The sequence below is a fragment of the Lolium perenne genome, chromosome 4 (genome assembly GCF_019359855.2).
Source record: "Lolium perenne isolate Kyuss_39 chromosome 4, Kyuss_2.0, whole genome shotgun sequence".
NCBI lineage: Eukaryota > Viridiplantae > Streptophyta > Magnoliopsida > Poales > Poaceae > Lolium > Lolium perenne.
The window spans coordinates 363879064-363904025 of record NC_067247.2 but is presented as its reverse complement, the minus strand read 5'-3'; the positions used below and the strand labels follow the sequence as shown (position 1 = coordinate 363904025).

The following is a 24962-nucleotide window of genomic DNA, read 5'->3' as shown; positions in this document are numbered from 1 at the left end:
CGACCCCCTAGCGCCGTCGCGCCAGTGATAGCTTCTCGCCGGCGACGACGATGAACCCTGGCCGTTAGATCGCCATCTAATCCAATGCTCCACGTCCCCCGTACTGTTTCGGTGTTAAACAGTCGCTGACGGGTGGAGCCCACCGTCAGATAGCCCACGCGTGCGTGGACGCGTGGTGGGCTGGACTCTGTCCGTTTAAATGATTTGGGCCCGTTAGTTTTCCCGCCGGCCCGTTTCCAATTTCAAATATGAAAATTGTTTAAATCAAATTCAATACTGGCCCTGTGTTCAAAATTCAATAGATTCAAATTTGGTTAACAAAATTTTATGAATTTTATATTGTTGGAAAGCTAAGAAAAAGATCTACAAAACTACACTGGCCTCACTGTGAGATTCATTGTAGAAATAATGTGACAAAAAGAACAAGTCAGGGACTTTTGCACATTCAAATAATTATTAAAAAGCAACCAAAAATGATATTAAGTTGTTTTCAACTCTCATAGCTCACATTTCACTTACACTAATTGTTTCTGCAAAAATATGGTGTGGTTACTTTAAGTGATCATGGCCTAGTTTAAATAAAAGACTATATGGCTAGTTTAGTCAAGTGATATTGTCCAAAACTATTATGTAAATCATATGAAGTGTTTTGCTTCATTTAAATCTTGTCACAAGTACTTTCATCTTCTGCAACAACGAGACCTAATCTCGTAGGCTTTGGAAATCTTCAAGGGTTAGTCTCGTGATTCCCTCGTTGCTACCGTCTTCTAGATTAGGTCTTGGCTTGTGTTTCGTTCTTGCGGTAGGAATTTTTTTGTTTTCTATGCTACGAATCCCATCAAATACTTGGTGATATTAAATCATAATTAGTATGGTTAAATGGTATGAGGTATTCTGCCTCATTTAAATTATTTTCCCAAATGATGAGAATGAATGGTTGACTTAGGTCAACATGATTTCATGCATGATTGTTTGAGGAAATTAAATCTTAAGAAGATTCAATGAGAGGAAATTATTTCCTCCAAGAACTAAATGAAACTATCATTTACATATGTAACGAGAGGAAATTATTTTTCTTAAAGAAAGAAAACCAAATGCAACTAATAAGTTATGTGTGTCATAATGATAGAATAGTTTGTGTGGAGCCATGGTGTGCTTTGTGTAGCTTTTGAACCTTGTTGGGTGATCGTATCTCGTATTCGTTTTTAGACGCTAGTACTGGAGAATACCAAGAAGAGGAAGGCTTCTACCAGGAAGAGGAGGAAGAGAACTTTGATCACTACCCCACTCAAGGCAAGCTAATATTCTTGCAAGTGCAAAGCCCTTTGGGGCAAGGCACCATTAGTCTTACCTTACTTACAATAATCCCATCCCAAGTTTTTACCTTACAAGTTTTTACTTGATTTATGAAGAAGTTACTTTTATAGTTAACTTTGGTCTAAGTTTAGAATGGTACTAGAGTAGTAAAGTTAGCCTCATAGATGGCCAAGCAAGATATCACCCCTCATGATTAGTGCTAGTGCTAACAACTAAAATTGACTACTCTAGATGGGAACATGTGATTTGAAATGAATTTGAAAACTTTGGAATGATGAGTCATTCTATTGGAAAAACTTTGAAGGTGAATATGACCTGAATGAGATGGTGAATTTTGACTAAAACTGATATTGGTTTGGATGCGATACCTTTCCAATTTTTGAGTACCCCCACAATACCTGATTATGGGTAGGGCTTAACTGGAAATTTATACATCTTAGTATGGGTTCCCTCTAAACAAGCATCATAGGGGTTATGTCGAGGCTGCCTCCGTTGTATGAGAAATGATGTGAAATGAGGTGAATTGTACGGCCAAGCCCTGTGTAGTTCCCAGGTTGACAGTTGGTCTTCACTGGGAGGCCAAGCTCATGGGGAGAGGTGCCTATACTAGGGTTTGTAAGTGAAAAGTTATGGTTGATGATCCGCGTACTGAGTTACGATGATTCGGGGTTATCCCGACGGATGAAATCAAATGTTGTGGCACAAGTGTGCAACCTCTGCAAAGTGTAAACCTATTCGAATAGCCGTGTCCACGGTTACGAACGGTTGGAAAGGCCATACAGTTTCCGGTGTCAGATATTTCTTGGAAATGTTGATGAAGTGAATGGTGAATTGAACTGAATTGTTTGAATCACAACTGAGTTGTGGGAATGACACTAATGTTCCCACTTGAGTTAGTTAGCACATGAAAGAATCTTTATCAAATACTTCTGAACTAAAATTGGCTTTATGCAAAAGAAACTAGAGCTTAGCACCCCTTACTAGAATTGATAGCACTTACACTAGTATTAGTTTGCGAGTACTTAAAGTACTCACGGCTGTGTCCCTGGCTATTCAAATGGCCAGAGTATGAAGATGAACAGAACTACCAAGGTGATGACCAGCAGGACGCCTACGACAACTAGGAGTCTTCCGACGTCAAGCGTTGGCTTGTGTACTAGAGAGTCCCCTTTTATTTACGCTTCCGCTATGAACTTTGTGTTCGTTGATCAATAGATCAACTATTTGTGTAATATGGATCATGTGATCTGAATTTGTAAGACAAGTATGGTATGTAATGAATGATGACTTATGATATTCGACTGTTATGTCTCGCAACAACAATATTCCTGGGATTGCGATGAATGGCATAATAGGCATCTGGACTTAAAAATCCGGGTGTTGACAAGTTGGTATCAGAGCCATTGTTTGACCTTAGAAGACCCTAGTTAGAATGGACGTTCAGAAAAACTTAACTTTGAAATCAAATGAAGAGAATATTTATGAAAATTTATTCACACTCTTGTCTTTGAGATCTTTTCAAATTGATGAATCATGCTCTTCCTTATGAATCTACCTAAAATTTTGACACACTTGTTGCACTTCTCTAACTTACTTATCCATTTCGCTTTCAGATGGAGCCGAATGAACCCATCAACACCAAGTTCTACCAGCTTGGGAATGGAGGAAGCTTGATCTTCGAGCATGACCTCAACGCCCTCTCGGACTTTCTTGGACGCCCTCACCCCGAGTTCCACGGAATCGAGGTGAACGACCAGGCCGGAGGAGAGTTGCAGTGGATCATCACCGCTGACTTGAGGGGCAAGATGGAGCCTCCCACCTCGGAGAGGATCCTCTTCTCCTTCCGAGAAAGCAACTGGCTCGACGGACTCGCGCGTGCTCTTCAGGAAGCACTCGCCCGTCTATGCGGACAGAACGTGGTGCGCATACTCGCGTCCCGCTTCGCGCATCTCATGAGGCGTGATTCTATGGGAGTGCCCATGGAGCTGCAGCCCCACCCCGAGCTGAGGCACCATGCTGAGTACCTCGACTTCATGTTGTACCAGACTCAGAAGGATCTGGACGCCTCCCGCGCGTACGCCAACCAGACCCACGCTCACATCACCGAGCAGGGTGAGGCAATCAAGCTGCTTGCCCGCGATCGCAAGACACTCCGCCAGCAGCGTGCCAAGAAGGACGCTACCATTGTGCGCCTTCGCGCTAAGATAGCATCTTTGGAGGCCACTGTCAAGGCCCGGGAAGACCAGCCGAGAGAGATGGAGGAAGATGATGGAGGTGAAGACCTTCAGGGAGGAGGAGCCTTCCTGAGTGACGACGATGACTTTGAGGAGGACGAGTTCACCGAGGAGGAGGACTACGAGTTCCTGGAGGCCGGAGCCGATGACTTCGTCCCGATCGATGTTGATGATGAGGAGTAGTTGCACTTGATCACTTATGTAGGTGTGAGTTGTATCCCGTCCGTTGTATCGTAGCATGAGAGAATGGTTCTTAAAACCATGGGAAGTGTTAGTTTGTAATGTGTGATGTTGAATGAATGAATGAATGTTTGTGTTTGTCATCAAAAGAATTCAAGTTTTAAAACTTATGAACTTACTCAAAATAAGCCATAGAAAGTTCCCTCTTATCTCATGATCTTCTCTATGTTCAGATGGCCCCTCCCAATCGCAACAACAACGATGCCATGATGCAACTGCTGCAGACTTGGATGTCAGATCGAGAGACTGACAGAGCTGAACGCCAAGCCAACATAGCTGCACTGCAAAACCTTGCCAACCAAGGCCATGGAAATCATGACCACCCCGGATCAAAGCTCAAGAACTTCCAGAACACCAACCCTCCGGTGTTTAGCAAGACCGAAGAACCCCTCGACACCGACGACTGGCTCCAGACTATGGAGAACAACTTGGAAGTAGCAGGAGTGGAAGCCGCTGAGAAGGTCTTGTTTGCAACCCATTACCTTGCCGGACCAGCCCGAGCCTGGTGGACCAGCACCCGTGCCATGAACGCAGGTCAAGTCATGACTTGGGCAGACTTCAAGTTCAGCAAGTACCATGTGCCCCCGGGTCTAATCAAGAAGATGAGGGATGAGTTCCACGAACTCAAGCAAGGACGGATGACGGTGGTAGAATACCGTGACAGGTTCCTTACCCTGTCAATGTACGCCCCCGACGAGACCGACACCACCGAGAAGAGGCAGGAGAGATTCCTGAACGGACTGCATGATGAGATGCAGACTGTCCTAGTCAACATCCCCTTCGCCGACCTTGAAGCCTTAGTGGATTCCGCCATCCAGATGGAAGGCAAGCTCAACCAAGCCAACGAGAACCGCAAACGCCGCATGATGCACTAGAGTGGGCCCAGCAATGCTCCGAAGTATCGCCCCAGGTAAAGCGGAGGTTTCGCCCCAAGAAACAACAAGCCCCAGATGCAGACTTCACGCCCGGGTTATCTGATCCAGAGTGGAGGAAACCCCAGGCCAGGAGGCCACCACAACAGCAACAACAACTACAACAACAACAACAACAACTTCAACCGCGCTCCGCCCAGAGCCCCCAACAACAACAACAACAACACCAACACCGCTCCAAGGACTGGGAGCAACGCCATCCCCGTCGCCCCCAAGGACAAGGCCACCATCACTTGTTATGAGTGTGGAGTGGTGGGACACTACTCCAACGAGTGCCCCAAGAGGTTAGCCAAGAATGCCGCCAACACCGCTGCACCTGCTCAGCAGCAACGCCGCGTCTCCACCGGCAAAAAGTTCGCCCCCAACAACCCCAATAACCGCAATGGCCATCTCTTCCACATGAACGCCGAAGAAGCCCAGGAAGCACCAGATGTTGTACTGGGTATGTTTTCTGTTAACTCCGTACCTACCAGAGTGTTGTTTGATTCCGGAGCATCGCATTCATTTGTCACTGAAGACTTTGCATGCACAAGTAAAATCCAACCCATCAATTTGAAGCATGTTATGATAGTTCAAATACCTGGGTAAACCACCAAAGCTAGAAAAATTTGCAAAGATGTACCCATCAGAATCCATGAAGTAGATTTTTATGCCAATTTGATTGTTCTGGGTACCAAAGGTTTGGAAGTCGTACTAGGAATGGACTGGATGTCAAAACACCATGGACTGAATGACTGTGCTAAGAAAGCCATCACCATGACTAGTAGCACCGGAATCCTAGTAGAGCATGTATCTGAAAGATTGCCCAGAAAGTTTACCTGTAATCAAAGTGTAGCCAAGCCAACTCTGTATCAGATTAGGGTCGTTTGTCGATACCCTGATGTGTTTCCGGATGATCTACCCGGTTTGCCCCCTGATCGGGATATCGAGTTTATCATCGAGTTGATCCCCGGAACTGGACCTATAGCCCAGAGAGCCTATAGTATGAACCCAACAGAGCTTGTGGAGTTGAAGAAGCAAATTGATGATATGTTAGCCAAAGGTTTGATTCGACCTAGTGCATCACCCTGGAGATCACCTGTTTTGTTTGTGGACAAGAATGATGGTGCCACTCGTTTATGTACGGATTACCGTAAGCTTAACGATGTCACCGTCAAGAACAAGTACCCCCTACCCAAGATAGAAGACCTGTTCGATCAGTTGACCGGTGCCAAAGTGTTTTCTAAGATTGATCTTAGGACTGGTTATCATCAGCTGAAAATTCGTGCCACAGATATCCCAAAAACTGCCTTCACCACCAGATATGGGTTGTATGAGTACAACGTCATGTCGTTTGGATTAACCAATGCCCCAGCTTATTTCATGAACCTCATGAATAAGATCTTCATGAACTTTTTGGATAAGTTTGTCGTTGTCTTCATCGAAGACATTCTCATCTACTCCAAATCCGAAGAAGAACATGAACATCATTTGGAGACTGTCCTAGAAACCCTGAGACATCTCCAGTTGTATGCCAAGTTCAGCAAATGTGAGTTTTTGTTGAAGGAAGTAGGATTCCTGGGACATATCTTGTCTGCAGGAGGAATTGTCGTAGATCCCGCCAAGATCAAAACTGTTACAAAATGGCAAGCCCCAACCACCCAGACCGAGGTCCGCGCTTTTCTTGGATTAGCCGGATATTACCGAAGATTTGTCGAAGGCTTTTCAAGCATCGCCAGACCGATGACACAACTGTTGAAGAAGGACAAGAAGTTCGAATGGACTGACAAATATGAAGAGAGCTTCCAGCAACTCAAGAGTAGATTGACCTCAGCCCTAATTCTGATCATGCCAGACATCACCAAGCCCTTTGATGTCTATTGCGACGCTTCCAAGATTGGTCTTGGATGTGTACTGATTCAAGAAGGCAAAGTGATATCATACCTGTCAACACAGCTGAAACAACATGAGCAGAATTATCCAACCCACGACTTAGAGCTTGCAGCCGTAGTCTTAGCCTTGAAAGTTTGGCGGCATTACCTCATGGGTAATCGATGCGAGATCTACTCCGACCACAAGAGCCTGAAATATATCTTCACCCAGAAGGAGCTGAATATGAGGCAGCGCAGATGGATATAATTGATCAAGGATTACGACATGGAAATTCACTACCACCCCGGCAAGGCCAATGTGGTAGCGGATGCTTTGAGTCGACTGCCGTGTCAATTGAACTCCATGATCGCAATCGAGCAGCCCAGCCTGTTTCAGGAGTTTGAACAGTTTAGACTTGAACTTGTTAGTGAAGGATTCCTAGCCAGCATCGAACTTCAACCCACCTTGATTAGCCAGATCAAACAAGCCCAGAAAGGAAATGCTAGCATCGACGGAATCAAGAACAAGATAGCTGCAGGGAAAGCACCAGGATTCACCGTAGATGAAGCCAAAGTTCTTTGGTACAAAGGACGCCTTTGTGTGCCATCAGACTCAGAGTTGAAGCAAGTCATCCTGAAGGAAGCCCATGACACCCTTTACTCAATTCATCCCGGAGGTACCAAGATGTATCAAGACTTGAAGGAACAATTCTGGTGGCATGGAATGAAGAGAGAAATTGGAAGCTACATCGCCAAGTGTGACATCTGTCAACGAGTCAAGGGGGAACATCAGCGACCCGCAGGACTGCTGCAGCCACTGCAGATTCCAGAATGGAAGTGGGATTCGGTAGGAATGAAATTTATCACAGGTTTGCCCAAATCCAGCAAAGGAAATGATTCAATCTGGGTAGTTGTCGATAGATTAACGAAGGTAGCCCATTTCATCCCCGTCAAGACCACGTACCAAGGCCCAAAGTTAGCTGAGATGTACATCTCCAGAATAGTCGCCCTGCATGGAACCCCGAAGTCAATTGTGTCAGATAGAGGATCTCAGTTTACCTCAAGATTCTGGCAGAAAGTGCATGAAGGACTAGGAACCCGGTTGAATTTCAGCACCGCCTATCATCCGCAGACCGATGGACAGACGGAAAGAGTCAACCAGATACTGGAGGACATGTTGAGAGCATGTGTACTGGAATATGGATCCAAGTGGGAAGACTGCATGCCTTACCCATAATTCTCTTACAACAACAGCTACCAAGCCAGCTTACAGATGGCCCCCTTTGAAGCCCTGTACGGAAGGAAGTGCCGTACCCCTCTGAATTGGTCAGAAGTCAGAGAAAGCCAAGTCTTTGGACCAAATGTTCTTCGTGAAGCCGAAGAGAAAGTGCAAAAAATCCGCGAGTACCTCAAAATGGCGCAATCAAGACAGAAGAGCTACGCCGACAAAAGACGCCGAGAGATGACCTTCGAGATCGGAGATTTCGTCTATCTCAAAGTATCCCCCTGAAAGGAATGCAGAGATTCCAGCAGAAAGGAAAGCTCGCACCCCGATATGTCGAACCCTTCAAAGTTCTGAGCCGCCGAGGAGAGGTATCTTATCAACTGGAGTTACCGGAAGAAATGTCGGCGGTGCACGACGTGTTTCATATCTCACTACTCCGGAAGTGTCTAGAAGTGCCCGAGAAGACCGAAGTGTTCAAGAACATCGATCACAAATCAGTGGATATCAACAAGGACTTGACGTATCGCGAAGTGCCGATTCACATATTGGAGGAAGCTTACCGAACCACTCGCACCCGAAGCATCAAGTTCCTGTAGATACAATGGAGCAATCACACCGAAGATGAGGCCACTTGGGAACGTGAAGACTATATGAAGAAGGAGTACCCAGATCTCTTTAGTACCTAATTTTATTTTAGATCTCGGGACGAGATCTTTTGTAAGGGGGAAGGTTTTGTAACATCCCAAATTTCAAATAAAGGAAGAAGAATAATTTCAAAGTCCAAATTTAGAACCAACAAAAACTTTTATTTGCATATAGTGCTATGCATAGGAATTGTGCATTGTTGTGTGATATGCCATGATGAGTGCTTATGTGTTTATGCACTAAACCCTAAAACCCTAAATTGATCAAGAGAAGATCACAAATCAAATCAAACAAAAAGAAAAGAAATCAAATAAGAAAAACCCTAAAACCCTCACATATGGTTTAGGCCATTTTTCAAAATCTTTACCTTAGACCAATTTGACTTTCACCATTAGTTTTATTATGTTACTAAACACTTATTACAACTTTTGGAATCAAAGAAATTCAAATCAAATCAAGTTTGAACTCAAAATATGATCACATGTAATAATGGTCATTTCTGCCATTTACAATCTGATCACTACTTTGAGCCCCTGGATTTCAAGATTTTCAAACCAAACAAATCCAATTCTTTTCACCTCATCCAAGTACACATCAAGGTGAAAAACTTTTGTAAATACCACCATATCAAATTCATCTTGGATCAAAAACTATGCTCATGCAAAGTTGAGACTTTTTAACAAATGCAACAATCTCACACTTTGCCAAATTTGCATTTCTTTTATTTTTGCAATGCCACCACCACCTTTGAGTGTCTGTGGTCATTTGCAAGCAAACCAAACCACCCATTTTCAAATTTTGGAACTACTTTTCCTAGACCAAATTTGGCACAAATTTGAATTTGCAAATATGATCAAATCTCAAACAATATTTGGAATAGTGTTGGCCTAACCCTAACTCCACCACTTGCTTCCTACTGGTTCCCTGGTCCCCTCTCTCTCACACCAGCATAGAAACCCTAGGAGAGGAGCTATGCATGGCATGGACATGGCCATGCCGGCCATGTTCCACATGGCAAGCCCCTTCCCTCTCCTTCCCTCACCAGCCACGGCCACCGTGCCATTTTGCGCCACCTCGCACCCCTGCATCAGCCTACACCAGCCACTATCGAGGAGGAGCACGATAGGAGCCAGACCAGCTCGCGCCCATGGCGGCCAGGACATGCCGACGCCGTCGCGCATGCACGCCGCAGACGCCCACTGGCCACCTGTCGCCTGGCCACCTCCCGCATCGCCTGGACCCCCATTTGAGCACGTTGAGCATCGCCGCGCCACCACGAATCTGCCAGACAACCTCGCAACCGCGACCCGTGCCCGTCACCGCCGGAGACGAGGACAAAACCCCGCCTTGGGCGCGCTAGACGTCGCAGCGCCCCGACCAAGTTAGGCACCGCCTGAGCTAGCTAGCGCTGCCTATCGGACCGCCATGATGTGCAGAACAGTGCGCCTCCCTCGCCTAGCCCAGTAGCTCGCCGGAGAAGCCGCGCCCATGTCGAGTTCGCCGCAGCACCCACGGCCACTCCCTCGCCTATAAAAGGAGACTCCCATTCGTCGATCTGAGCACACCAGCACACTCACCTCTTCTCCCTCGACCGCCTGAGCCACTCCACTGCCTCGATTAGCCACCACCACTGCTCAATTTCTACCTCACTGCCGCACGCCGCCGCGGAAGCTCGCCGCCGATTGGAGTCGCCCCAGGACGCGCCACTGCTACCAGGCGCTTCACCGTCGTCCACCACTTCGTCGAGCACACTGCCCACCGCCGCTAGAGCCACGGTGAGCTCTCCGACCCCCTAGCGCCGCCGTGCCAGTGAGAGCTTCTCGCCGGCGACGATGATGAACCCTGGCCGTTAGATCGCCATCTAATCCAACGCTCCACGTCCCCCGTACCGTTTCGGTGTTAAACAGTCGCTGACGGGTGGAGCCCACCGTTAGACAGCCCACGCGTGCGTGGACGCGTGGTGGGCTGGACTCTGTCCGTTTAAATGATTTGGGCCCTTTAGTTTTCCCGCCGGCCCGTTTCCAATTTCAAATATGAAAATTGTTTAAATCAAATTCAATACTGGCCCTGTGTTCAAAATTAAATAGATTCAAATTGGCTTAACCAAATTTGATGAATTTTATATTGTTGGAAAGGTAAGAAAAAGATCTACAAAACTAAACTGGCCTCACTGTGATATTAATTGTAGAAATAATGTGACAAAAATAACAAGTTAGGGACTTTTGCACATTCAAATATTTATTAAAAATCAACAAAAAATGATATTAAGTTGTTTTCAACTCTCATAGCTCACATTTCACTTACGCTAATTGTTTCTGCAAAAATATGGTGTGGTTACTTTGAGTTATCATGGCCTAGTTTAAATAAAGGACTATATGGCTAGTTTATTCAAGTGATATTGTCCAAAACTATTATGTAAATCATATGAAGTGTTTTGCTTCATTTAAATCTTGTCCCAAGTACTTTCATATGAAGTTGTGACCCTGGTCTAAATGCTCTCACATGAAAATACTGTTGGAGATATGCCCAAGAGGCAATAATAAATGGTTATTATATATCTTTGTGTTTATGATAATGTTTACATACCATGCTATAATTGTATTAACCGAAACATTGATACATGTGTGTTATGTAAACAACAAGGAGTCCCTAGTAAGCCTCTTGTATAACTAGCTTGTTGATTAATAGATGAGCATAGTTTCATGATCATGAACATTGGATGTTATTAATAACAAGGTTATGTCATTATATGAATGATGTAATGGACATACCCAATTAAGCGTAGCATATGATCACGTCATTAAGTTCTACTCCCTTCGTTCCATTCTATAATGCTTATAGTTTTTTGGCACGGAAATTAGCGCAAGAGTATTTTTTACACAAGACCCCCTGGCTGAACGATTTAAGATCGGACAAAAATTAGGAAAATCGATAACTTCCTAAATTACCATAACAAATCCCACAAATCTGTCTGGTTGACTCTGCATATATGTGCAGCCAGATTTAATTAAGGAAAAAAACATTGCTTCCTAAATCTAAGCAATTCTTGGGACCATGCATTAGGAATCTCAATTTGTTATTTCCTATTTTGTGTGGATTTGTTTTCATGCATGTCGTGTGGGAGTTGACCGGTGGGAGGGGGTAATTGAAAAAGGCCAAGCTACAGCCTTATTTTGTGAAACAAATGCCAAAAATCTATAGGCACTATAGAAAGGAACGGAGGGAGTATTTGTATAAGCTTTCGATACATAGTTACCTAGTCCTTTCGACCATGAGATCATGTAAATCACTTATGCCGGAAGGGTACTTTGATTACATCAAACGCCACAGCGTAAATGGGTGGTTATAAAGGTGGGATTAGGTATTCGGAAAGTATGAGTTGAGGCATATGGATCAACAGTGGGATTTGTCCATCCCGATGACGGATAGATATACTCTGGGCCCTCTCGGTGAAATGTCGTCTAATTAGCTTGCAAGCATATGAATGGTTCATAAGAGACCACATACCACGGTACGAGTAAAGAGTACTTGTCAGGAGACGAGGTTGAACAAGGTATAGAGATACCGATGATCAAATCTCGGACAAGTAAAATATCGCGTGACAATGGGAATCGGTATCGTATGTAAATGGTTCAGTCGATCACTAAAGTCATCGTTGAATATGTGGGAGCCATTATGGATCTCCAGATCCCGCTATTGGTTATTGGTCGGAGAGAGGTCTCAACCATGTCTGCGTAGTTCGCGAACCGTAGGGTGACACACTTAAGGTTTGATGTCGTTTAAGTAAGATATGGAATATGGAATGGAGTTCGAAGTTTTGTTCGGAGTCTCGGATGGGATCCAGGACATCACGAGGAGGTCCGGAATGGTCCGGAGAATAAGATTCATATATAGGAAGTCATATTCCAAGTTTGGAAATGATCCGGTGCATTTATGGAAGGTTCTAGAAAAGTCCGGAAGAAATCACCATGGAAAGTAGAGTCCCGGAGGGACTCCACCTTGCATGGCCAGCCAACCCTAAGGGGGAGGATTCCCAGGTGGACTCCCCAAAGGTGGCCGGCCAACCCCCCCAAGGAAGGGGTGGGAGTCCCACCTTGAGTAGGATTCCCCCCTTGGGTAGGTTTTGTCCCTTTGGTAGGTTTTGGTTTCGGGTCTTATTCGAAGACTTGGATACAAACACTTGGGGATTTCCACCTATATAATGAGGAGCAAGGGGAGGGGCCGGCAACTCCAAGCCATGAGTTGGCCGCACCCCTCAAGGCTGCCCTAGCCGGCGCCCCCTCTCCCAAACCCTAGCCTCCCCTCCTCCTCCACCTCTCCCGCAAACGCTTAGGCAAAGCCCTGCTGGAGATCTCCACCACCACCGCCACCACGCCGTCGTGCTACCGGGATTCCGAGGAGGATCTACTACTTCCGCTTCCCGCTGGAACGGGGAGAAGGACGTCGTCATCAACACCGAACGTGTGACCGAGTACGGAGGTGCTGCCCGATTGTGGCACCGTCAAGATCTTCTACGCGCTTTTGAAAGCGGCAAGTGATCATCTTCTGCAACAACGAGACCTAATCTCGTAGGCTTTGGAAATCTTCAAGGGTTAGTCTCGTGATCCCCTCGTTGCTACCGTCTTCTAGATTAGATCTTGGCTTGTGTTTCGTTCTTGCGGTAGGAATTTTTTGTTTTCTATGCTACGAATCCCATCAAATACTTGGTGATATTAAATCATAATTAGTATGGTTAAATGGTATGAGGTATTCTGACTCATTTAAATTATTTTCCCAAATGATGAGAATGAATGGTTGACTTCGGTCAACATGATTTCATGCATGTGTTTGAGGAAATTAAATCTTAAGAAGATTCAATGAGAGGAAACTATTTCCTCCAAGAACTAAATGGAAACTATCATTTACATATGTAATGAGAGGAAATTATTTTTCTTAAAGAAAGAAAACCAAATGCAACTAATAAGTTATGTGTGTCATAATGATAGAATAGTTTGTGTGAAGCCATGGTGTGCTTAGTGTAGCTTTTGAACCTTGTTGGGTGATCGTATCTCATATTCGTTTTTAGACGCTAGTACCGGAGAATACCAAGAAGAGGAAGGCTTCTACCAAGAAGAGGAGGAAGAGAACTTTGATCACTACCCTACTCAAGGCAAGCTAATATTCTTGCAAGTGCAAAGCCCTTTGGGGCAAGGCACCATTAGTCTTACCTTACTTACAATAATCCCATCCCAAGTTTTTACCTTACAAGTTTTTACTTGATTTATGAAGAAGTTACTTTTATAGTTAACTTTGGTCTAAGTTTAGAATGGTACTAGAGTAGTAAAGTTAGCCTCATAGATGGCCAAGCAAGATAGCACCCCTCATGATTAGTGCTAGTGCTAACAACTAAAATTGACTACTCTAGATGGGAACATGTGATTTGAAATGAATTTGAAAACTTTGGAATGATGAGTCATTCTATTGGAAGAACTTTGAAGGTGAATATGACCTGAATGAGATGGTGAATTTTGACTAAAACTGATATTGGTTTGGATGCGATACCTTTCCAATTTTTGAGTACCCCCACAATATCTGATTATGGGTAGGGCTTAACTGGAAATTTATACATCTTAGTATGGGTTCCCTCTAAACAAGCATCATAGGGGTTATGTCGAGGCTGCCTCCGTTGTATGAGAAATGATGTGAAATGAGGTGAATTGTACGGCCAAGCCCTGTGCAGTTCCCAGGTTGACAGTTGGTCTTCACTGGGAGGCCAAGCTCATGGGGAGAGGTGCCTATACTAGGGTTTGTAAGTGAAAAGTTATGGTTGATGATCCGCGTACTGAGTTACGATGATTCGGGGTTATCCCGATAGATGAAATCAAATGTTGTGGCACAAGTGTGCAACCTCTGCACAGTGTAAACCTATTCGAATAGCCGTGTCCACGGTTACGAACGGTTGGAAAGGCCATACAGTTTCCGGTGTCAGATATTTCTTGGAAATATTGATGAAGTGAATGGTGAATTGAACTGAATTGTTTGAATCACAACTGAGTTGTGGGAATGACACTAATATTCCCACTTGAGTTAGTTGGCACATGAAAGAATCTTTATCAAATACTTGTGAACTAAAATTGGCTTTATGCAAAAGAAACTTGAGCTTAGCACCCCTTACTAGAATTGATAGCACTTACACTAGTATTAGTTTGTGGGTACTTAAAGTACTCACGGCTGTGTCCCTGGCTATTCAAATGGCCAGAGTATGAAGATGAACAGAACTACCAAGGTGATGACCAGCACGACGCCTACGACAACTAGGAGTCTTCTGACGTCAAGCGTTGGCCTGTGGACTAGAGAGTCCCCTTTTATTTACGCTTCCGCTATGAACTTTGTGTTCGTTGATCAATAGATCAAATATTTGTGTAATATGGATCATGTGATATGAATTTGTAAGACAAGTATGGTATGTAATGAATGATGACTTATGATATTCGACTGTTATGTCTCGCAACAACAATATTCCTGGGATTGCGATGAATGGCATAATAGGCATCTGGGCTTAAAAATCCGGGTGTTGACACTCACCTCCTCCTGTGCTTCAGGTCCCTGCTCCGCCGAGTCTCTCACCACCCTCTCCTTCCGCGCCCACCAGGCCACCCTCTCCTTCCTCACCACCTTCCCCATCCTCCACACCTTCCTCTCCCATGTCACCTTTCTCGCCTACGGTGGTCCCTCCCTACCCTTTTCACTACTCCCGTCGTCCACGTGAGGATGATGCTGCTCCTCCTGACATGCCCTCCACCTCTGGTGTGATGCCCACTCCATCCGAGCCGACTCATAATCTTCGTGCTCGTCCTCCTCCTGATCGTTATTCTCCCACTCACTACGGTCTTTCTGTTGTCCTTGAGCCGACCTCTTATCGGGATGCTCTTGCTCATCCCGAATGGCAGCTAGCGATGGCTGAGGAGATTGCTGCTCTCGAGCGTACTGGCACCTGGGATGTTGTCACTCCTCCTTCCTCTGTTCTTCCCATCACCTGCAAGTGGGTCTACAAGATTAAGACTCGCTCCGATGGTTCTCTTGAGCGCTACAAGGCTCGTTTTGTCGCTCGCGGCTTTCAGCAGGAGCATGGCCGTGACTATGACGAGACCTTTGCTCTAGTGGCTCACATGACCACTTTTCGTACTCTTCTTGTCGTTGCTTCTGTTCGTTATTGGTCTGTCTCTCAGCTTGATGTGCAGAATGCTTTTCTTAACGGTGAGTTAAGTGAGGAGGTATACATGCAGCCCCCTCCTGGCTACTCTATTCCCGATGGAATGGTCTGTCGTCTCCGGCGCTCTCTCTATGGCCTTAAGCAAGCCCCTCGCGCCTTGTTTCAGCGTTTTGCTCTGTGGTGACCTCTGCTGGCTTTGCCCCTAGCGCACATGACCCTGCGCTCTTTGTTCACACATCTTCTCGTGGTCGGACTCTCCTTCTTCTTTATGTCGATGACATGATCATCACAGGTGATGACCCTGAGTACATTGCCTTTGTCAAGGCCCGTCTTCGTGATCAGTTTCTCATGACTGATCTTGGTCCTCTCTGCTACTTTCTTGGGCTTGAGGTTTCCTCTACCTCCGATGGCTTCTATATCTCCCAGGAGAAGTATATTCATGACCTTCTCACTCGTGCCGCTCTTGTTATGACCGCACTGTCGAGAATCCTATGGAGCTCAATGTCCGCCTCCGTGCCACTGATGGTGATCCTCTCCCGGACCCGACTCGCTATCGTCACCTGGTTGGGAGCCTTGTCTATGTTGCTGTCACTCGTCCTGACATCTCCTACCCGGTCCACATTCTGAGTCAGTTCATGTCTGCTCCCACTAGTGTCCACTATAGTCATCTCCTTCGTGTCCTCTGGTATATTCGTGGCACTATCTCCCGTCGCCTCTTCTTTCCTAGATCCAGCTCCTTACAGCTCCAGACCTACTCAGATGCTACCTGGGCTAGCGATCCAGAGGATCGCAAGTCTCTTTCCGCCTATTGTGTCTTTCTTGGTGGCTCTCTCATTGCTTGGAAGACCAAGAAGCAGGTTGCAGTCTCTCGTTCGAGTGTCGAGGATGAGTTGCGAGCGATGGCTCTATTGATGGCTGAGGTGACTTGGTTATGCTGGTTACTTGCAGATTTTGGTGTTTCTGCTGATGCCCTGACTCCTCTCTTATCGGACAGTACTGGTGCCATCAGCATTGCGCGTGATCCGGTGAAGCATGAGCTCACAAAACACATTGGTGTTGATGCCTTCTATGTGCGTCAGGCTGTGTAGGATCAGGTTATGGCTCTTCATTATGTGCCCTTCGAGCTACAGCTTGCTGACTTCTTCACGAAGGCCTAGACTAGAGCGCAGCATGGGTTCTTTCTCTCCAAACTCAGTGTTGTTGATTCACCATGAGTTTGCGAGGGGGGGTGTTAAGACCCTTTTACTGTATATTCCTAGTGTATGAGGGGTTCTCTGCATATTTGTACCACGTACATGTATTGTCTTTTGGCCCAACAGTGAATACTAGTTGCTCATTCACAACAGCTGTGTCAAAGTTGATGTTGCGACGGGCAACCTTGGCGCTACTCTTTGCATGCTACTCTTGGCGCTTATACTTTGTCTGGAGCTTCTCATGGAGTTTCTGAGCATTCTCCTTGTATGCTATGGTGTTTGCTTGGATCGCTAGGCTTACCTTGGACTTATTCTTGATACTTTTAGCCTCCTTGAGCAGCTCTTCACGCATCCCATAAAGTTGGGTTACCTCTTTCACACGATCCAACGTGATGGGTGTGACCAACAGCTCTCCGTATTTGGTGGGATCATCGCTGACTCCATGTGGGGGTCTTGAAGTTCCGGGCGGAAACACATCTTGCTGAGGTGGAAACAGATATGGAGGCGGATATTGCCCCGACCTGCGTCATCCATGGCTATGTCTTCCTTGGGTGCTTCTAGTTCTGGCATCGGGTTGCTCTGGTTGGTAGTGTCTAGATACATCAAAATTTAGACAAATTTGCAACATCTATTTTGGGATGGAGGGAATACATGATATTTCATATGCATGCTGTCCTCTTGTAGTTGTGGTTTCTATGATAGAATCCAGGAGAAGCATGACGTAGTTTGATTTTGTGTGGCGTGCACTTGCTAAAGTTTTGGGCTGGTAAGTTGAATCTCATCTGCTGAAAACGCCCTCGCGTCGTCCCCTCCAGGTGACGCAGGGGGCGAACCCTAGCCCCCAGCGCCGCCACCCCCTCCCCTCCCTCCCCGCCTCGTCGCCCCTGGAGGCCGCCGCCGGCAAAGGCCGTGCTGCGCCTGTGATGGGGGCGGCGGGGATCTGGTCTCGTGGCCCTCCCCGCTGCGGGATGGAGGTCAACGCAGCGCTGGGGCCCCTCGCCGGTCCTCTGCGCCGTCTCCGGTGGCCCAGGCCTGCTGCGGGCTCCCGGTGCAGCTCCGGCGCCGCCCCATCGTGGTGACGGGCCTCAGCATCGTCTCTGGCCGAAATCGACCGTAGCCTCCGACCCCTGCAGATCTGGCTCCGCCCTCCCGTCGTGGTGGTGGGTGTCTGGCCTGGATTTGCTCGGGATAAGCTTCTGGCTCAGGCTGCTGGTCCCTGCGTTGTTGGAGTCAGGCTGGCGGCACGGTTGGCTCCGTGTCGCCTCAGGCATAGTTGGGGCTGTGCCTTGGCTGCCGGGGCAGGGGCTCCGGGCAGTGGTGCGACGCTGCTCCAGGGGTGGGCGGCGCTTGCTGATGCTTGATGGTTGCCAGCCGCGATCGCGCACGGGCGATGCGGTGGTGGCGGTGTTAGCATCCGGCTCTTGTCGCTGCCTCGCCATATGCTTGGCGGGGCGCTGTGCTTCGCCATGGACAGCAGGGGCTGCTCCAGGGCAGCATGGACGGCTTGTACATGCTATGGTTGCTGCGGCAATTTTGGCGGTGCGCGGCTGGTGTCGGCGTTGAGCTTGGCGTAGTTGACCCGGGGTCTAGGTCACTGCGTCCCCTGGGTTGGCAAGACTGGTTGTAGTGTTGCCGGCAGTGCCAGCTCCGTTTCCCACTCTGCGGTCTCATGGTGGTGGCCGGCCTTGGGTTATGGGGGGACATCGGCGAAAGCTGTGCAAGGCCTTGGCCGCTGCGGGTGATGACGACGTCCTCGACGCCGTGTCCCTTCTTGGAGGCATCACCAAATGTCCCTCCTTTTTCGTAGTTGGATCACGCCGCCAGGCTTAACTTGCGTGCTTCTCCGATGACGCAAAGTTCTCTTCTTTGGCTTTAGGCACACCCTCTCCACCTTCTTTGTGCTTGTCGCCGCCATTGTCTCCGTGGCTACATATACACGGTGTTCGGTCTGGTTTGGGCGGCCTCCTAGATACCCAGGGGTGCTTTCCTAGGCCGGCGTCATGCCGCAGGCGATGCCGGTGGTTTCTTCCTTACGCTGTGGGAGCAATGTGTCGTAGGATAAGTGTCAAGGATGCGTCTTGAGGGGTGGTGGTTGGGCTCGGGCGAAAGCCCGGCAAGGCCTCGGCCGGTGCGGGTGACGGCGACGCCCTGGGGCGCCGCTCTCCTCCTTGGAGGCGTCTCCATCAAGTCCTCCCTCTTTAGTATCTCGAGACAGGAAGATAACCACACCCTGATGGTCATGGGTGCGCTTTGCGTGAGCTTGGGAGATCTGTTAGTTCGGGGCAGTTCTCGGCGCCGTGCCCTTGCAACAGAAGATAGAGCTTCCATCGATGGATTCAAGCTCTCTGCCTAGTTATCTAGTGTTTTGTAGCTTGTTTCTCTTCTTCTTTGTTGCTCCTTTTGGTGTATCGTAAGCTGGTAACCCGAGCATTTCGCTGTTTTTTTCTTATCTGTTGTTGCTACCGTTGTACGCCTGGCCGGTTGATGGTGTTAGAGTATATATTTGTATATTGTAGTTTCCCCATATATTAGGGGGCTTCCTGCATATTTGCACCTGTACATGTACTATATATTGTGGCCTTTGGCCCCCTGGTAAGACATCATGCATATTGTCTAACATGGTATCAGAGCAAAACTTGGTCCTAGTCTTTATGTTGTCTCGGCCGTAGTTGCCGCTCTTCGTCCGCCGCCGCCGGCCGCCGCTCTCCGTCCGGCCGTCTCCGTGGCCGTCTCCGTCGCCGGTCTTATTCCCGGCCGTGCCCGCCCCGCCCGATCTCTTCCCGGCCGTGCCCGCCCGATCTCTTCCCGGCCGTCTCCCCGCGTGGCCCTGCTCCCTGGCTTCGATCTCCGCGTGTGGCCCTGCTCCCGCGCGTGGCCCTGCTCTCCACCGCGCTGCATCGGCCGGAGATCCCGCCTCCCGATCCGCCCGCTTGGCGCGCCAGGATCCGTCACTCCGTCCTCCGTCCTCCGTCGCTCCGTCCCCAGGCGCTCCGTCCTCCGTCGCTCTGTCCCCAGGCACCGATCTCCCCGCTCGCCCCCAGGCGCTCCGTCGCTCGCCCCCAGGTGCTCCGTCTCCAGGAGCCAGATCGATCTCCCCGCTCAGCCCCGCTTCGATCGGCCCGCGCGTGCAAGTGCTGGCCCGGATCTCCCTGCTCGTCCTACGTTTGACTTAAAGCTGAAAAAAAAACTGTCGTCGTCTGTTGTTACCCGATGTCTTCTTCCGCTGACCCCGCCTTATCTCTGAGCCCACCTTCGGTTCTTGGTATTTGTCCGCTGCCTCCGTGCATGACTGCTAGCCATTCTTCGTCGCCGTTTGCGGCCTCTTCACGCGGCTCTGGTCGCGCTTCACCGACTCCGTCTACGTCGGCTCGCCGCTCTATACCGACTTTCGCGGCCTCTTCCCGCGCTTCGCCGATTTTGTCTTCCTCGGCCTGCCGCTCTACATCGACTTTTGCAGCCTCTTCACGCGGCTCTGCCAAGTCGGCCTTTCGAGCCTTATGTTTAAAAAAAGTTTTAGGCTGGTTGAACATGTTATTCTATTGCTGGCTGAATGTTGTGTAACCTGCTGCAGATTTTCCTGAATAACTTGATATGCCCAAATCCTGATCTCTTCCGTAACCTTGCAGGTTGAGCTTCAAACACATCATAACCAATTAACTACTATACCAGGGGCAAGATCCACACTGACAGAACTGAAGGAAATTCTTTACGGTAGAGTAAAGGTAAATAGCTTGCAATCATCTCCCTGTTCAACAGACAGCTTGCAGCAGTCTGATCATTTCCTTTTTGATTTTCGTCCTCCAGGGGTGCAAGGATACTATCGGTTTCAATCTTGCCGCGATGGATCATAAAAGTAAGATGCCCCCTTTTTTATGACATTTCAGTGAATCTGGGCCTTAAATTTGAGTTTTGTTGGACATTTTCATGGCCTTTAATTTGGTGGGTTTACATCTTTTCAGGAGTTGTTGGCCATGAGTTCAGGTGCGCCGTTCCGAGACGCCAAGGCGAAGCTGATGGAGATCAGGCAGAAGCAGTCGAAGCGGTCAGATAGGACGGCCGGCGGAGATGAAAGGAGAAGGAAGAAACAGAAGATGTCACCTGCACAGAGCTGATCCTTGGACTAGTGCGGAGGATGATTTTGATGTTTTTTTTTTTTAACTTTCAGCTCAGCTGTTGTAGCATACGCACACTCTATTATTGCACAGAGGATGATGCAGCACAGAGGAATGACAGATGACGAGTGTAAAATCAGAATGCGTGTTTGCTCCAGAAGCAGGTGTCCATGAATGAATGAATGATATGACGCAGAAGTCCTGGCTGCCTATAATGTGTAACCTTGGGGCAAATACATTTTGACGATGGGTTATGCACGGTCGGGAAACTCTTCATGGTCATATATTTGCACAATCCTGAATCACTGTAAGTTTAAACAGAAATGAATTTGCATGGTGAAGAAGTTAGAGAGAGACATGAGCTGCCGAGGAAGCTTTCATGGTCAAGTCATGTCAGGATCCCGGTGGATCGCTGGCGAAGAGGATCATCGAAGAAGGATTCAGGAGGAATCGGTAGAAAAACTGATAAATTGCTGGAATGAAACTAAAATAAATTGCAGGAAAATAAAGATAAAATTAGGGTTCATATTCTTAATTGATTGCAACAGGATACAAGGATAGACTTTTATAGACCTAACTACTACAGCATGACAACATATGTAGAATACCGATACTACCCTTACAACTATTAAGCCACTAGAAAACCCACTACTCATACCCATACAGTCCTGACAAGTTTCTTCAGAAACTTTTGTCATTATCAACTATTCTTCAGGATTCCTTCACCATATCAAGGAGGTAGGAATGTAACGAAGATAATATTCATTTCCAATATTTGAAGACAGTTCTGTGTAGGTAGCAGATTCGGTGCATTGTAATCCTTATGGACACCTTGCTGATAGACAAATGCAATTCCAGGGTCCCACTGTAAGTTGGACCTGTTTCCAAATAAAGCTAACGAGCAAGACAAAACAGTAACCATATGCCTCAGCAATTTAGAAGAGTTAAGCATTGTACTATGGCACATGTACGTTGGCTGTTCTTCGATGTCCAGTCCGTCCAGAGATGCAGTTTTCGTATATAGCCTGCCATATGAATGATGAAGCTCTATGAGAGGTCTAACTGACACTGCCGTGATAATCTTATGTATCCACTCACACGATGTCTGTAGAAATTGGATAAAACTAAGCCCAACGTTCATTCCTGAACAATTAAGCTGTACCTCTCTGAGCTTACTCAAATTATGCAATGTCTCAGCCATTAAAAGGACATCCAGGGGAAGCTTTTGTTTTGTCACGTGTACTGATGTTGCACACCATAGGAAATTAATGATTTGTTCTACTATGACCAGTTGACAGGAACATAGAGAATGCCTAGCTATACACTTGCCTTTAGAATGCGGAACGACTAGAACAAGTACAGTTGCTGTTTTCACTTCTATCCATCCCAAGCAGAAGACATAGTAACACTCAGTAGCAGAAGCAAAAATGGATTGCAGCACATGAGTGAATGCTCCAGGATGTGTCACAATACGATGAGTTCCAGTATACGAGTGCAGAATTACCAGAACTCCAGGATCCCAGGGTGTGGTAAGAGACAGAGGGTTCAGACACTCTACTTGATCACCCATGGACTGTAGCCAACTGTTGCATTGCACATTGTTGTTTCTCAGAATGAAAAAATAGCTCAGTATACGAGGATATATAATCTCTGCTGACTGCAACAGGTATTTCACACTATTGCATTCTGTAAGGTGGTCACTGGTTTCATGTATCAGAATCGAGGTCTGCTACAAAAAATGACAAAGTCTGATTTCTTTTGGAGATTTGAATCACTATATCCACACACTTGTTATTTTTATGTAGCTCAAAATACACTTTATTTCCAGTTGAAAGTTTACACGCTTGTGGGATACAATGCTGGCTACATCATGATTTAATTTCAGATTTTTATGAAACTTAAAAACATGATTTTTAAACTCAGGATCGGGACGTAGGTTGGATTGTATGACGGAGGACTAGCAATGCAACCTCCAAAGGATCAGAATCCTTTTCGGGTATAACTACTTTGAGTAGGAAACATTTCCCTACTTCACTTCCCTAGGTCTACGCACATTGTTGTTGCCTCCCTACGTGCTTCTCGCAATTTGGAATTTGTGTATTGTAACTATTTAAGTTATGGAATAATGAGGAAACATTACCTATGTACATGAGACACCTACCATTCTCCGTGCAAAGCTCTACTCGTCTCGTGAGGAGTCTAAGGACATACCATATCTCAATCTTAGAGTGGCAAGGTTTATGTTGACAATCAGCTTTCAAGTGGAAATTTAAGTGTTCACTACTGATGTTATATTGCTATCTCCATTCTTCTCCAAGCCTTTCTCTAAGATGTTGTTCAGTACTACTTTTTTGATGTAATTTGTTCTTAGGTGAATCCTTTACAGGAAGCGATTTTCTTAATCAAGTTTTTAATATAAGGAACATAATAGTAAAGAACGCTAACCAAATTATTTCCAAAGTTTCATATGCAAATTCATGATCAAGATGTATTAACGACATGCTACTTTCAGTACTTTTTCTAAATCAAGGAGTGTATGTTATACTCCCTCCGTCCATAAAAGGTTGTCGGAAATTCATTTAAATTTTTTACATCCTTTTATAGAGAGAGGTAGTTGAAAACAACTTTTCTTTCCCAGAAGGCTGAATAAAACAGGTGCAATAACATTATGTGTGCACGCAAACCCTTCTTTTAATATGGCCTATTTGCTGTCCATCGAGCTCGAGAAAGATGGCTTATGTCGACTCATCCTAATGTTACATGTGCATTGCACTGGACGTTTACTAATTAACAGAGATGAACAAGAGCCGGACAAATTTTCATGGGTAAGGTCCGTAGGTGCAGGCGTGCAGCTACTCTCCTAGGGACACATATAAATGATGTGTCAAGGCAACATTCGAGGGCAATTACGCTGCTCAAGAGCATTAGTTGTCTGGCCATTAGATACAGACTCTGGATAGATCACGTTCGACTGATTTTCGTCTAGCCGGTACGACATACTTATCCCTCTTTGCATGGTCACCCCTTCTGTTGTCCACCTCCAATTTGCTGCGCCTAGCCTCCTTTCCTTCCTTAATCATGACATCCCCTCTGTTGTCCTCCTTCAGGATGTTGTCCACCCTCAACTTGCGACTAGCCAGCTTCAGGATCTTGTCCACCTCCAAATTGCGCCTAGCCTCCTTCCCTTCCTTAATCATGACATCCCCTCTGTTGTCCACCTCCAACTCGCTGCGCCTAGCCTCCTTCGGGATGTTGTCCCCCCTCTACTTGCGACTAGCCAGCTTCAGGATGTTGTCCACCTCCAAATTGCGCCTAGCCTCCTTCCCTTCCTTAATCATGCCCTCCCCTCTGTCCACCTCCAACTTGCTGCTCCTAGCATCCTTCCCTTCCTTAATCATTCGTCTCACCCTAGCCTCCTCTTCTATCAGCCAAGCCTCTTCACGCACGGCGAATAACTACAAAATGGGGCAAGATGTCAGTTGTCGTTCTCTACAAATTAGTGATTTCACATGAATGATAACTCAAATTTTTAACAGTTGTGATATTCAACTCCTGCCTGGTATTCTTTCTGATCCTAGACTTCAGGGTCCTTGAATGCTTTTGATAAATTCAGAGGTAACCTCCTCTCTGGATGCAGTTACCTATCCTAATTTGCAGCTAACTTACAAGTGCAATAGATAATAATTTAAGCTGCAGCCTGTAGTTGGCTGTTTATTTTGGACTAACTAATTTGATTCTGTATACATGCTAGGAAAACCACAACAGTGAATTAAACATAAAAATATCCTCCAGTAAATTATCACACCTTCTCAAACAAATCAACTCCAAGTGCATGAGAACGACGACGTGATCGAATAACATGAAACTTGTTGCGGCGACCACGGTTGTATACGTCATCATTAGGGTGCTTAATGTCATCCTTTTTATCTTCACACACAGCGCATTCACCTTCAAAAAGAGGTAAAAATAGGTGAGGTATACAACATTGCCATAGCTAGCTAGCATCCACATTTAACTTAAGT

The 24962-nt window shown here is 46.6% G+C and overlaps 1 protein-coding gene across 2 annotated transcripts in view; it reads right to left on the bottom strand.

Annotated features, from left to right (window-relative positions):
* LOC127296737 (uncharacterized) overlaps positions 1 to 24962 on the bottom strand; it is a 48657-nt gene that overhangs the window by 20849 nt on the left and 2846 nt on the right. Inside the window, exons 7-8 of one of the 2 annotated variants that reach the window (XR_011744001.1) lie at positions 24746 to 24888; positions 24024 to 24395 (exon numbers count right to left, since the gene is read on the bottom strand). Coding sequence is in view for 1 of the 2 variants with exons in the window: in XM_071819454.1 (XP_071675555.1) it covers positions 24204 to 24395; positions 24746 to 24888 (335 nt within the window). In the remaining variant the exon portion in view is untranslated. Of the gene's footprint in view, positions 1 to 23583; positions 24396 to 24745; positions 24889 to 24962 lie in introns of those variants that run through there. The other variant, XM_071819454.1, reaches the window with a different exon arrangement.